This window comes from Rhinoraja longicauda, chromosome 20, assembly GCF_053455715.1.
Source record: "Rhinoraja longicauda isolate Sanriku21f chromosome 20, sRhiLon1.1, whole genome shotgun sequence".
NCBI classification, from domain to species: domain Eukaryota; kingdom Metazoa; phylum Chordata; class Chondrichthyes; order Rajiformes; family Arhynchobatidae; genus Rhinoraja; species Rhinoraja longicauda.
In genome coordinates, this window is record NC_135972.1 from 20,124,163 (window position 1) to 20,139,320 (window position 15,158).

A 15,158-nucleotide genomic window follows, 5' to 3' on the forward strand; every position below is an offset into this window, starting at 1 on the left:
GCGTGGCTGTGTTCTGCAGCTGCGGCTCACCGGCAGTCTCTCTGTCTTTTTTTTGTTTTTTGTCTATTGTCATCGTTTAATGTACGTTTTGTTCTATTTTTAACTCTGTGTATGTGGGGGGGTGGTGGGGGGGTTGGGGGAAACCTTTTTTCTAATCTCTTCCTCAACGGAGATGCGACCTTTACCGTGTCGTATCTCCGTTCGCGCTACGGCCTAACATCGTGGAGTCGGCGGCCTCCAGCTGGGATCGACCTTGAAGACTCCGGTCGCAGGGCCTGGACTTACCATCTCGGAGGCTTTGGCCGTGGGCCCTGCAGACCGCAACATCGGGAGTTCGCAGGTCCCTGGGTGGCGACCGGTTTTTGGGAGCTCCAGCCGTAGCAGCTTCGACTGCCCCGAAGCGCGAGGTACGATCGACCCGCTCGCAGGCCCTTCATCACCCTGCGTGGCTCGGCCGCAGCACTTTCCATCGCCCGGTGGGGGCTCAGGACTTTCATCGGCCTGCTCGGCTCGGCCCTGGGACTTTCCATCGCCCAGTGGGGGCTCAGGACTTTCATCGGCCTGCTCGGCTCGGCCTTGGGACTTTCCATCGCCCAGTGGGGGCTTCAAAAAGTTGGGAGCCTCGATCACCTCGTGGCACCACGGGAGAAGAATGAGGAGGAGATAAGACTTTGCCTTCCATCACAGTGAGGGTATGCCTGGAGCAATCGCTGTGATGGCTGTTTGTGTAAAAATTGTATCTGTGTGTCCTGTGCTTTTTGTTGTCTACTGCCGGACCCTGACGTGAGAGGACGCTGGCGTTGTTTATTCGCCGCTTTTCCGTTAGGATAGTTTGTCTGTTTGTTTTTATGTTGATTGTTTTTGTAAAGCGCTTTGAGCACCCGATAAGGCGCTATATAAAATAAATGCTTATTATTATTATTATTATTACATCGACTCCATTCATACCTCACGCTGCCTTGGCAAGGCCAGCAGCATATTCAAGGATGTCACACCCTGGCCACTTCCTCCTCCCCTCTCCCATCAGGCAAAAGGTATAGAGTTATGAAAATGCACACAATAGACAATAGACAATAGGTGCAGGAGTAGGCCATTCGGCCCTTCGAGCCAGCACCTGCCATTCAATGTGATCATGGCTGATCATTCTCAATCAGTACCCCGTTCCTGCCTTCTCCCCATACCCCCTGACTCCGCTATTCTTAAGATTCCCACACCTTCAGATTCAGGGACAGTTTCTTTCCAGCTGTTATCAGGCAACTGAATCATCCCACCACAACTAGAGAGCAGTCCTGAACTACTTTCTACCTCATCGGTGACCCTCGGTCTATCTTTGATCGGACTTTACTGGCTTTACCTTGCACTAAAAGTCATTCCCTTTATCAGGTATCTGCACACTGTGAATGGCTCAAATATAATCATATATTGTCTTTCTGCTGGCTGATTAGCACGCAACAAAAGCTTTTCACTGCACTTTGGTACACGTGACAATAAACTAAACTGAACTGATGTGAACTATGACTATGACTCTTGGAGAGTAGGGTCAATAAGTAGGTATTGATTTATTCTTTGAGAAATAACCTGCACTATTTCTATATGAACAGTGAGTGGCGCTGGTGAGTCACTTTCAACAGGTCTGCTCTCAACTTTTAGTGGGACTTACAATTAAATTCCTTCCTTAACTTTGAGAACCATCTCAAAATTCCAACATCACAGAGCAGCAGCTGCTGGCTGCCGAGGTTTTGTTGCTTGGATTCCATGAGAATTATTAATTAAGAAATTATCTGACTGCGATATCCACAATGTTTGCAGGATTTGATGGAGTTAATTGTTCCCTACAAGGGAGGAATGTGGGAGAGATAGAACATAGAGCATACAACAGTACCGCACAGGAAAAGACCCTTTGGCCCACAAAGTCTGTGCTGAACATGGCGCCAAGACCAACTCTTCCCTGTGTGTGATCCATATCCCTCCATTCCCTGCATATCCTGCATGTGCCTATCCAAAAGCCACTTAAAAGCCACTATCGTATTTGCCGCCACCACCACCCCTGGCAGTGCGTTCCAGGCACCCACCACACTCTGTGTCAAAAAGTTACCTGGCATATCTCCGTTATACCGTGCCCCTCTCACCTTAAAGCTATCCTTCCGGTCTTTCAGAGGGCCTGTTTCGGTGTTGCATGACTCTATGACTCTGATGAGGTCACCCCTCAGCTTCCTATGCTCCAAAGAAAAAGGTCTCAGCCCTACAAGCTCTCCCTGTGTCAAGCCCACAAGCCCAGGTAACATCCTGGTGAATCGCCTCTGCATCCTCTCCAATTAGTTTAGTGTAGTTAAGTTTATTATTGTCACGTGAGCCTAAGTACAGTCAAAAGCTTTTTAGTTTCATGCTATCCTGTCAGCGGAAAGGCTGTACATGACTACAATCGAGCCATCCACAGTGAACATAATACAGGATAAAGGGAACAACGTTTAGTGCAAGATAAAGTCCAGTAAAGTCTGATTAAAGATAGTTCGAAGGTCTCCAATGAGGTAGATGGTTGGTCGGGACCACTCTCTGGTTGGTGATAGGATGGTTCAGTTGCCTGATAACAGCTGGGAAGAAACTATCGCTGAATCTGGAGGTGTGCGTTTTCACACTTCTGTACCTCTTGCCTGATGCAAGAGGGGAGAAGAGAAAGTGAGACAGGTCCATGATTATTCTGGTGGCCTTGCCAAGGCAGCGTGAAGTGTGGGTGGAGTCAATGGAAGGGAGGTTGGTTTGCGCGATGGTCTGGGCTACATCCACACCTCTCTGCAATTTCTTGTGGTCTTGGATGGAGTTGTTCCTAACTTAATGATATTCTTCCGATAGCTGGCGATCAGTACAGCTCACGGTACTCTAAGGGTGGTCTCACAAATGACTTGTCCAGATGCAACACAATGCTTTAATATTTTTACTCAAATCCAATTCTGAAATCCAACATCACCACAAATGCCACGTGAAAGGCCAAAGACATCTCAGACCCTTATCCTGCACCATTCCACCCCTCTGGCCCGGAACAATGTGCTGAACAGACCTTAGCCACTGTCGCTATCTCTTTAACCACACCACCAAACAGTGGCCATTATTCACACAAATAGATCAGCACTGGTCTATTTTAAACCAAGGCTATCCTAGTAATTGAAGACAGCCCCGGAGAAACAAGGCCAAAGAGACTGGGCATACAGTTTGGGACAAAGATAGATTTTTCTCCAGAGGTCCTGCCTGACCCGTTGTGTTACACCAGCATTTTTTTGTCTGTCTTCGGTGTAACCAGCATCTGCAGTTCCTTCCCACATATACCGAGTGAGACAGGACCATCCAATGGTTGAAGACTTCATTGTGGGAGAATTTGGCATTGGTTAAAAAAAGGACAGATAGACCGATGAGAAAGAGTTAAAAGGTCATAAGGTCATGTGATAGTAGAATTAGTCCATTCTGCCCATCAAGTCTACTCCGCCATTCAATCATGGCTCCTCTATCTCTCCCTCCTAATCCCATTCTCCTGCCTTCTCCCCGTGACCCCTGACTCCTGTACTAATCAAGAATCTATCTTTCCCTGCCTTAAAAAAATATCCACTGACTTGGCCTCCACCGCCTTCTGTGGCAAAGAATTCCACACATCAGTTGGGGGGGGGGGGGGGGGGGGGAATTATCTGAAATCAGTCAATTCAATATTTATACAATTATGTTGTAAGCAGAAAATTATGCGCTGTTCCTCCAATTTGCGTGTGGCCTCACTCTGGCAATGGCAGAGGCCAAGGGCAGAAAGTCAGTATGGGAAAGGGAAGGGAGTTAAAATGGTTAGCAACCCAGAGATCCAGGACAGACAGACAGACAGACAGACAGACAGACAGACAGACAGACAGACAGACAGACAGACAGGCAGGCAGGCAGACAGACAGGCAGGCAGGCAGACAGGCAGGCAGGCAGGCAGGCAGGCAGGCAGACAGACAGACAGATCTAAAGCCAGCAAGGCCCACTTTCAGGTTGAACTCACTTACATTACCTGTTAGATCATTGAAATAGCTCTTGAGGGTATAGCCATGATACACTGGAGCAAATCGACAACCTGCTTCTAACTGGGAATCAATAAATGAAGAATATAACTAAGGAAAGGTTGAAGAGATTGAGTAAAAGAGACATGATGTTGGAGTAACTCATCGGGCCACGTTATAGGGTGACATTGAGCAGGCTAGGACTCTACTTCTTGGAGCACAGGACACTGAGGGGTGATCTTACAGAGGTGTATACAAGATTATGAGGGGAATAGAACAGGTAGACGCACAGAGTCTTTTACCCTGAGTAGAAAAATTGAGAACTAGAGGACATAGGTTTAAGGTGAGGGGGAAAAGATTTAATGGAAACCGATGGATAACTTTTTTACACAAAGGGTGGTGGGTGTTTGGAACTAGTTGCCAGAGGAGGTAGTTGAGGCGGGTACTATTGCAACATTTAAGAGACATTTGGACAGGTACAGGCAGGCGGGACTAGTTGGATGGGGCATGATGGTCGGCGTGGGCAGGCTGGGCCGAAGGGCCTGTTTCCACACTGTCAATGATGCAGGCAGACCAGTGGAGAGGATGGTGAACTCTCAGAGCCCTGAACATGTGCTGCTGGTGAATATCCGACATCTAACCCTCAAATTAACTTGGATTTAAATTTCTCCCTTGCACCTCGCCCCACCGTCCATGCTCTGCGTTTCACATGTTGATCCGACTGCCTTGTGCCAGCATCGAGGCAGGCACATGCTGACCACTTCGATTCTTTAGCTCTCCCTCCAAAAATAAGTCATAAATACGGTCAGAGTCTAAAAACAAACGGCGTATAAATTCCCTCGCAGTGCACAGGGTGGCCAGGGAATCTATTGTCCCGGACTGCCCACAAATCTCTCTAAGCCGGCAGCCTGACTAGTTTATATTTGGACCCCAGCTGCATCCTTTCCTATTAAAGGCATCGATTTGTCAAAACAAAGCATAAAGTTACGCAGACTGGCCAATGTGACTGAGTCCCACGAGATTTAAAAACCCCCAAAAGTGCTGGGCAAAGGTTTGCATTTCTGTGGCGCCTTACACCGGACCAACCCCTCCCACCAAACCCCAGGTGAAACACTATTGAGGGGGGGTGGACAACTTTGCGAAGGGGGCAATAAGGCAGCCCATCTGTGCAAAGCAAGATCCCACAAAATACTGCAACTTGTCAACGATGGTACGGAGGGGCTTGAGTGAGCCTTTCTCTGTGGTGACATTGAATGAGAGAATGATTCTATATTCCTGGAATGCCAGGGAGAATTACTGGCAGTACACAATAGGACATAGATAATCCCAAACGAATTTGAAGGGTAAATGTGGCCAATGTTTACCCTGGCTGACCCCTGAAACCAGGGGTCACAGTCTCACAATAGAGTCGTAAAGCTATACAACACAGAAACAGGCCCTACGGTCCATCTTGTCCATGCCAACCATGATAGGCCCGTCCCATTTTCCTGCGCATTTGGCCCATATTCATCTAAACTCTTCCTAACCATATATCCATTCAAATGTCTTTTAAAACCAGTTATTGTATCCACTTCTATAGCTTCCTCTGGCAGCTCGTTCCAGATACTGAATACTCTCCGAGTGTAAACATTGCCCTTGAGGCCCCTCTTAAATCTCTCCCCTCTCACTTTAAGTTTGTTCCCTTTAGTTTTAGATTCCTCTACCCTGGGGAAAATGATTGTGAGCATTGACTTTATCCATGCCCCTCGTGATCTTGTACACCTCAATAAGGTCACCCCTCAGCCTCCTACGCTCCAAATAAAAAAAGTCCTAGCCTACCCAAACTCTCATAATGTAACATCCTGGTGAAAACAGAAAAAAAACACAAACAGCTGGAATAACTCAGCGGGTCAGGCAACATCTCTGGAGAATGGATAGGTGATATTTTCAGTCGGAACCCTTCTTCAGATTCTATGTTCTCCAGAGAGTCTGAAGAAGGGTTCTCACCCAAATCACCACCTATCCATGTTCTCCAGAAATGCTGCCTGACCCCGCTGAGTTACTCCAGCACTTTGCGTCTTTTTTTTTGTACCCCAGCATCTGCAGTTCCTTGCTTCAACGTCTTTGGTGAATCTCTTCTGCAACCTCCTCAACTAAGTAGGACAGGAACGATAAGAAATGTCAACCAAAGATGGTGTGTCCTTGGAATTCCAATTTTGGATACAAAGGGTCAGATGCTATGTTTGAAATAAGATTGATGATGTTAAGATATTAAAAGATTTAGTGCAAGAATGTGGGGCTGAGGTAAAATATCTGCCAAAATCTCACTGAGTGAAAGAACAGGAGTAAGTGAGCTGTCTCCAATGAGATTAAGATGGAGTAAAAAGTTAAAAATCTATGGCACGTTTACACAGCGGGTAGAGCCACACTGCCTTACAGCCACAGAGACTCAGGTTCGGTCCTGACTACGGGTGCTGTCTGTACGGAGTTTGTACTGTACGTTCTCCCTGTGACCTCATGGGTTTTCTCTGGGAGCTCCGGTTTCCCCTCACACTCCAAAGACGTACAAGTTTGTAGGTTAATTGGCTTCAGTAAAAATTGTAAATTGTTCCTAATGTGTAGGATAGTGCTAGTGCACAGGGTGATCGCTGGTCAGCACAGACTCGGTTTCCATGCTCACCTCTAAAGCCTAAAATCTAAAGAAGGTGTGAGACAAAAGGTTTGAAGAATTGCGAATTGTGAAGCTAGAGGAAGGAATGTGTGGGGAGGAGGGAGGGGAGAAATAGATGCGAGTCCAGGTGGGGCACAGGGGTGGGTGGGGTGGGAGGAGGGAGGGGAAGAAGAGGGTGGAGGGGAGGAAGGGGAGAGGGATGGGGTGAAGTTGTTATAGGTGACCAGTATTGGAAAAATGAGATTGTTATTTGCTGCAGCACAACAGGCCAATGAACACTGTAATCACAGATAATACAGGAAGAAAAAAATATACAATAAATTATAAAGAACCCAATGTTATTGCAAAACTCCCAATGTCCTCCATGCAACCAAGACAGGGGTCTTGACCCAAAACATAACCCATCCTTTTTCTCCAGAGATGCTGCCTGACCTGTCGAGTTACTCCAGCACTTTGTATCTATCTTTGGTATAAACCAGCGTCTGCAGTTCTTTGTTGCTGCATTTAGGACATATTTTGTGTTTAGTTGGTGTTGGGTCGTGTTCAAGCACCCGATGGTTGCTGGGAAGAGGCTGTTCCTGCAAGAGGACAATTAAATTCTAACTTGTTGCAGCTTTGTGGCCCATAAAAACACTCAAATAAATAGGCAATAATGAACAATGCAATAAATTAATAGTCAGTAATATTGGGAACCGGTCCACAATGGTGCAAAAAGTGAGGCACGACCCGACATATTTGCTGGTTCAAACCACATCTGGGGATTATTTAGAGGGGTCCCTGGTCGATTAACCGCGTTGTCACGGCGAGATCCTCCTAGTACAACCCACCCAGCGAGTAAACTGAGATGTGGGGAACTTTGGAAAATAACGTTGAGTTTATGTTTCACGCAATAAAGCAGTGGCCACAAACTAAAGAACCCTAATCCATAAGGCGTCCACAGATAAGGACCCTACTCCATAATTCCCTCTACAGATGCTGCCTGACCCGCTGAGTTACTCCAGCACTTCGTGTCTTTGTTTTTGTAAACCAGCATCTGCAGTTCCTCGTGTCTACATTTCAGGTTGGGACTCTTCTTTGAGCCTGAATTAGGATCCTGACCCGAAACTTGGCCTGTCCATTCCCTCCACACATGCTGACTGACTGACCCTGCCTGTCCCTCCAGCACTTTGTGATTTGCTCAGGATTCCAAGTTCCTTGTGTCCCCATTCAAAAAAGATCTGCAATAAACCAAGAGGCGCTTCACAAAGAAGGCGAAGGCGCTATCGAAATGCTCATGGCTTGAAACTGCAAGGGGGATTTGTTTCTGTGGTGTCGTGAGTTCCGAACCAGTGTCACTGAGCGACTGCAACAAGAAAGGTAGTTGGGGTGTGTAATTTGGCAATTCAGTTGTGGACAAATTGCAAAGACGCTAGCTCCTTTTAAACACTCGAAGTATTGAACCCAATGAAACGCAGCGTCTGGCAAAGCGAAGGCACGAAACACCGGGGCAACCTGATAGAAAGGTCCCAGGCAGCTTTCACATTAAACCCGACTGTCTCTACCCCCCCCCCCCCTCCCTCCCTCCCGCTCTATCCCTATCCACTCACTTTCTCCCACTCTCCCAATTCTCTCCCTTCCTCTCCCCTCCCCCTTTCCCTCCCTCCATCCATCTTTCCCTCCTTCCCTCTTTTCTTCCCTCCTTCTTTTCCCCATCCCTCCCACTTTTCCTCTCCCCCTCTTTCCCCCCTCCTCCTCTTCCCTCCCCACCCCTTCCCTCTTTTCCTCCCCCCTTGTGTCCTCCCCCCCTCCTATCCCCTCCTTCCCTCGCTTTTTCCCACTTTCTGCTACCTCTTTTCCTCCCCTCCCCACTTCCTCTTTTTTCTCTTTTCCTCAACCCCCTCCACCCCCCTCCTTCTCCCCCCCCCCCTTCCCTCCTCCACCCCCTCCGACTGCCCCCTGCACCACACTGTGACAATTCAGTTGTGGACAAACGGCGCTGACGGGCTGGGTTTGCAGAGGGCGTCTCTAGGGGCGTCTGTCTGGAGGCGGGCGATGTCTGACCGCGGGCTATAAAACAGGCGAAGATGGGCAATTGTCTTTGATCTCCGCCTGTGCAGAGGGTCATGTTGTGAGAGTGAGACGGCTCACTCAAGGTCCGCTGCATTGAACTAGCGTCAGCCATGCCGGAGCCGCTGAAAAAGCCAGGTGGGTGCAGAGAGCGAGAGAGCAGGGTCTCAGGGGAAAGAGATGGTCCTGCTTCTGAAAAGTGGAAACAAATAACTGCAGATGCTGGTTTGTTGTACCAAAGATAGCCACGAAATGCTGGAGTGACCCAGCGGCTCGGGCAACATCTCTGGACAAAGGGAATAAGTGCAGAAAGGAGAGAGGGAGAAACGTCTGAGGAAGGTCCAGACCCGAAACGCCACCCCTCCTTTATCCCCAGAGATGCTGCCGGACCCGCTGAGTTACTCCAGCACTTTGTGTCTTTCTCTGATTCAGCTTTTGGTTGAATTTTGAGTTTCTTGTGGTACTGTCCAACATTAACGCTGTGGTAAATTAAAGTTTGGATTGGTTTCTTCGGATCGTCGGACCTGAAGTATCTCAAATAGATAGAGGCAGAGATAGGAGAGGCATTCAGAACCTTTTTCTTTTTGCAGGGAGGAAGTGCAGATGCTGGTTTACACCGAAGATAGACACAAAACGCTGGAGTAACTCAGCGGGACAGGCAGAACACTTATCCCAGGCAGCAAATGTCAAAGACCAGAGGGGATAGATTTAAGGAGAGAGGGGCAAAGTATAAAGGAGACGCGTGGGGCACGTATCTTTACATAGAGGATGGAGGGTGTCTAGAACGCGCTGGTGGAGGCAGATACCATATTGGTGTTTGAGGAGCTTTTAGATCGGCACACGGAGGGAATGGAGGGATGTGGACCATGTGCAGGCAGAGGAGATTAGTTTAATCATGTTCAGCATGGACATTGTGGGCTGAAGGACCTGTTCATTTGCTGTACTGTGATTTCTATGTTGTACAGGTACAAAGGCAAGTTACTGTTCGCGTGCCTTCCTGTGGTGTTGATGTGCCGCTTGTCGAGGGCACCTAGTGTTTAGTTTAGTTGCGTTTAGAGATGCAGGATGGAGACCATTCCACCGAGTCCATGCTGACCATCGGCCACCTGTTCACACCAGTACTGCTATCCCACTTTCTCATCCACTCGCTACACACTAGGGTGCAATTTACAGTGCCCCAATTAACCTACAAACCCGCGCGTCTTTGGGATGCGGGAGGAAAACGGAGCACCCGGAGGAAAGCCACGTGATCACAGGGAGAACGTGCAAACTCCACACAGACAGCACCTGAGATCCGGATGGAAACCGGGTCTCTGGCGCTGTGGGGCAGCAGCTGCGCCAGCTGTACCAATGTTTGAGGGGTAGAATCTGCATTGGTGAGGGGTAGAATCTGGAAAGAATGGTTAAAAAAAGTAAGATTAGTGCAAATAGGTGGTTAAACGTCAGTGTGCGCTTGACGGGCTGAATGGCCTGTCTCCATGTTTTGTGTCTCTGACATTCTATGAACTGATGTCGGTGTCGTCAGAGATCCTGGGGTGGCACTGACCCAGGCAGCTTTACTGCCATTAGATTAAGACGTTGAATGAACTTCTGCTTCTCACCCTTGCTTGGGTGCAAAAAGATCCCTGCATCCAATATCAGGGATGTTGCCAGGACTCGAAGGCCTGAGCTATAGGGAGAGGTTGGGCAGGCTAGGATTTTATTCCTTGGAGCGCGGGAGGTTGAAGGATGATCTTATAAAGGTGTATAAGATCACGAGGGGAATAGATAGGGTAAATTGTCACTTTTTTGTTCGGTGCTAAACAGTCAGTGGAAAGACTACACACGGCTGCAATCGAGCTGCCCACAGTGTACAGGTGCAGGGTAAAGGGAATAATGTTTGGTGCAACATAAAGTCTGGTAAAGTCCGATTACAAATAGTCTGAGGGCCTCCAATGAGGTAGATGGGAGGTCTGGATGCTCTCTAGTTGATGATAGAATCGTTCACTTGCCTGATGCTTGTGGGGTATACTCTCCCCCTTTATCTCTCTCTGACTCTCTCTCTCTCTCTCTCTCTCTCTCTCTCTCTCTCTCTCTCTCTCTCTCTCTCTCTCTCTCTCTCTCTCCCTCTCCCTCTCTCTCTCTCTCTCTCTCTCTCTCTCTCGCTCTTTGCCTCTCTCACTCCCATTCTCTCATTGTGTTGTCTTCCACATTCCTGAGTTATTTCAGGGATAGCCTTATTACCCAGAGGGGAGGGGGAGGGCCTGTCTTGGTCAGGAGGGTCCCGTAGTGTTGGCAGTCTAGTTTTAGTGGGGTGAATCAGGGTGGATGATGTATCTTGTGTAGGTTGTCAGCAGCTTGTCGAGCCAGCACTGCGGACTGGGGCTGCTGCCTGCCAGGACTGTCCTGGGCTGTTGACAGCTCTACAGGGCCACTGAAAAATGAACCCCGGCCTTGGGTTACAGCCTGTAATCCACCGCCAAAAAGCCCCTCCCGGACCCTTCCACACCCTCCACTGCTCCCCTCAGCTCTCTTAGGGCTGCACCCTGCCACCACACATCCCTCCCTGCCCTTCCTGCCATGCCTCACCCCATCGCTATCCTGACCCATCCATGCCCCCCTCTGCTCCTGCAAGGGCTGCACTGCACCAACACTCATCCCCACCCTCCCCCCTGTGCCTCACCACATCCCCATGCTCCATTCCCCCCACCTCCCGTTAACGGGGAGCTGGCAAGCTCAGCGTCGAGCAAAGAGTTTTATTTTAGTTTAGTTTATCATTGTCACATGTACAATGCGTACAAATCGTACTGTGCATCAGTACAATCACGCCATACACAAGTACAACAGGTCGCAGCACAGTGGTAGAGTTGCTGCCTCACAGCGCCAGAGACTCAGGTTCGATCCTGACTAAGGCTGCTAACTGTACCCAGTTCGTGTGTTCTCCCCGTGACCGCGTGGGTATTTTCCAGGTACTCCTGTTTTCTTCCACAGTCCAAAGATGTACAGATTTTTTAAGTTAATTGGCTTTTCGGTAAAATTATCCCTAGTGCGTAGGATAGCATTAGTGTACGGGGCGATTGCTGGTTGGCGTGAACTTGGTGGACCAGGTTCCCCACTGTATTTCTAAAGTCTAACAGTAAAGTAAAGGCTGTGCAAAGAGAAAAAATACAAGAGTGCAGAATGTAGTGTTACAGTGTTACAGCATAAGAGTTACAGAGAAAGTGCCGATATTTTCAAAAAAGTGATATGTCCACAATGAGGTAGGTTGGAAGTTCGGTGCTACACCCTAGCTTATGCAAGGACCGTTCAGTAGTCTGATAACCGCAGGGAAGAAGCTGATCCTGGATCTGGTGTTTGTGTTTTTAAGCTTTGGTATCTTCTACTCAACAAGTGCAGAGAAATATACTAGAGTGCAGAATATAGTCTTACAGTGTTACGGTGTTACAGTTACCAGAGAAAGTGCAGTTAAGAAAAAAAGTTCAAAGGCTGCAATGTGGTAGGTTGGAAGAACTATAATACATGGATGGGGCTGAAGCCATTGTGTCAGAGTGGACAATGAAAGAAGGTCTCAGTGACTAAATCTCCAGCAGTTGGTCCCAGCAATGATGGTGATCGATCTCCCTGGGACTCATTTGGATTCCTTGAGTGAACTTGATTCCAAGTTGCATGTTTATTGAAGCACAGGGGAGCTCATCAAAGAGAGCACAGCGTTTGTGCCAGAACAGGGTCTATAAATACCAGGAAGACCGAACATAGCAGGTTCCCTACTCATTGAATCAGTGAGTTGTACTCAGAGGGTTGTACAGCACAGAAATGACCCCCTCAGCCTACCACGTCAATGCCAAACATTATGGCCATCTAGATCAACCCCATTTCCCTGCACTAGGACCGTGTTGCCACTTTCAGGGAAGTATGTTGACAGTGCCCGCTGTCCAGCCTTCATTAGTCTTCTTAACGGCATCCTCAATAAACGTAGTCAGATTGGTGAGGCAGGATTTCCCTCTTCACTCCGACTATCCTGGATGAAGCACAGAGTCTTTTAACCAGAGTAACGGAATCGAAAACCAGAGGACACAGGCTTAAGGTGAAATGGGGAAAGATTTAATCGAAACCTGAGGGACAGCTTTATCACACAGTTAGTGGTGGGGATATGGAACAAGCTGCCAGGAGGCAGGAAGTAGTTGAGGCAGGGTTAATGAGAACATTTAAAAGACACTCAGACAGGTACATGGATAGGAAAGGTTTAGAGGGATAAGGGATTAAACAGGGCTACGTGGGACGAGTGTGGATGGGGCATGTTGGTCGGCATGAATGAGATGGGACATTGGGTGTGTTTCTGTGCTGTATGACTATTTGTGGAAGCTTCATTCAATCCCAGAAGTTCCCAAGGCAGAATCACTACCTTTTCTTGAAACAAAACTGTCTGGTAATTTCTTTCATTGATATTTATTGGATCTTGCTTTGTATAAAATGGCAGCTGTAGACATCAGCACAGCTGAAAAGCAGCTGTTTTATTGGCTGCCGGGCCCTTGGGGAAGCCCAAGGTTTGGAAAGGTGCCACAGAAATGACTTTAGACTTTAGAGATACAACATGGAAACAGGCCCTTCAGCTCAACGAGTCCACGACAACAGCGATCACCCCATATGCTAGCACTATCCTACACACTAGGGACAGTTTACAATTTTTTTTTAACTGAAGCCAATTAACCTACAAACTGGCACATCTTTGGAATGTGTGAGGGGACTAGAGTACCCGCGGAAAACGCACGCTGTCACAGGGAGTAAGCACAAACTCCGTACAGACAGCACCCGTAGTCAGGATCGAACCCGGGTCTCAGGTGCTGTGAGGCAACAACTCTACCACTGTGCCACCGTGCCACAACGTAAGTCCCCGCTGGTGATTGTTGGCTTGAGGTGGAGCGTGGATGGAGTGGGAGGTGAGAAAGGTCAGAGTCATGGACACATACATCATGGAAACAGGCCCTTCGGCCCAATTGCCCACACCGACCAATATGTCCCATCTGCACACGTCCCACTTGCCTGCATTTCCCTCCAACTGTCCTATCCATGTACCTATCCAGTTAAATGCTGCGATACTACCGGCCTCAACTACCTCCTCCGGCAGCTCGTTCCATACACCCACCACCCTTTGTGTTGAAAAAGTTACCCCTCAGAGTCAGAGAAAGAACGAGGACAAGAGGCGGTAGGAGGAGGAGGTAGCGAAGAAGAGGATTTTTCCTTTCTTTATCCTTTCCCTTGAATAGTACTGACGCCAGAGATGGATGCCGAGCCGAGCTGAACTTTCTTGGTGGTGGTGTTGATGTGCTGTCCCAACGGCAACTTTCTCCCCCGTACACTGATATCTTGGCTCGTCTCCAACTGTCACTGAGCTCTGGACATCCCGCTGTTAGACAACAGCTGGGACCATTGATCTCATGTTCAGCTATTAACAGATCTTGGTCGAAGGTGACCTTCCTTTGGGTTTCTCGGGTAACTCTCGCCGAGGGGAGGCTGCCAATAATGTGTGGCGGGGCTGGCCCAGTGGAGAGGCGCACTAAATGCTCACTGGAGCAGACATGCCGGCATTAAGGAGGCTACAGAGGCTTTTTTCTGACGGATACATCTCAGATCTGTTTAGTGCAGATTAGATATCAACTTGGGGCACAATGTGTGGGCGACTGGGGACATGTTAATGTGAGTCCCAGAGTCATACAACACTGAAACAGGCCCTTCGGCCCAACACGTCCCTGCCAGTCTAGCTGTCTGTACAAGCTAGTCCCATTTGCCTTCCTTTGACCCATATTCTTCTAAACCTTTCCCAACTATCAAGTCAAGTCAAGTTTATTTGTCACATACACATACACGATGTGCAGTGAAATGAAAGTGGCAATGCCTGCGGATTGTGCAAAAAAAATTACAATTACAGCATATAAATTAAAATTAATGCAGAAAAGAAAATGTAGTCCCTGCAGTTATAATAGTTAACAGTCCTGATGGCCTGTGGGAAGAAACTCCGTCTCATCCTCTCCGTTTTCACAGCATAACAGCAGAGGCGTTTGCCTGACCGTAGCAGCTGGAACAGTCCGTTGCTGGGGTGGCAGGGGTCCCTCATAATCTTGTTTGCTCTCGATCTACACCTCCGGATGTATAGGTCCTGCAGGGGGGCGAGTGTAGTTCCCATGGTGCGTTCTGCCGAACGCACTACTCTCTGCCTAAATGTACCTGCCTAAATGTCTTTTTAACATTGCAATTGTACCTGCCTCAACCACTCCCTCTGGCAGGATGCTGGCTATTAAGGTCAGCTCGATGTTGCAGCAGTAGAGCTCGTGCCTCACAGCGCCAGAGACTCGGCTTTCGATCCTGACTAAGGGTGCTGTCTGTGCAGAGTTTGTACGTTCTCCCTGTGACTGCATGGGTTTCCTACGGGTGCTCCAGTTTCCTCCCAAAGATGGGTAGGTTAATTGGCT

The 15,158-nt window shown here is 48.4% G+C and overlaps 1 protein-coding gene across 1 annotated transcript in view; it reads left to right on the plus strand.

The window, feature by feature from the left end:
- Positions 1-8,825: 8,825 nt before the first annotated feature.
- mybpc1 (myosin binding protein C1) overlaps positions 8,826-15,158 on the plus strand; it is a 103,324-nt gene continuing 96,991 nt past the window's right edge. The window contains exon 1 of the mRNA XM_078417469.1: positions 8,826-8,850. Coding sequence (XP_078273595.1) covers positions 8,826-8,850 — 25 coding nt within the window. The remainder of the gene's footprint in view (positions 8,851-15,158) is intronic.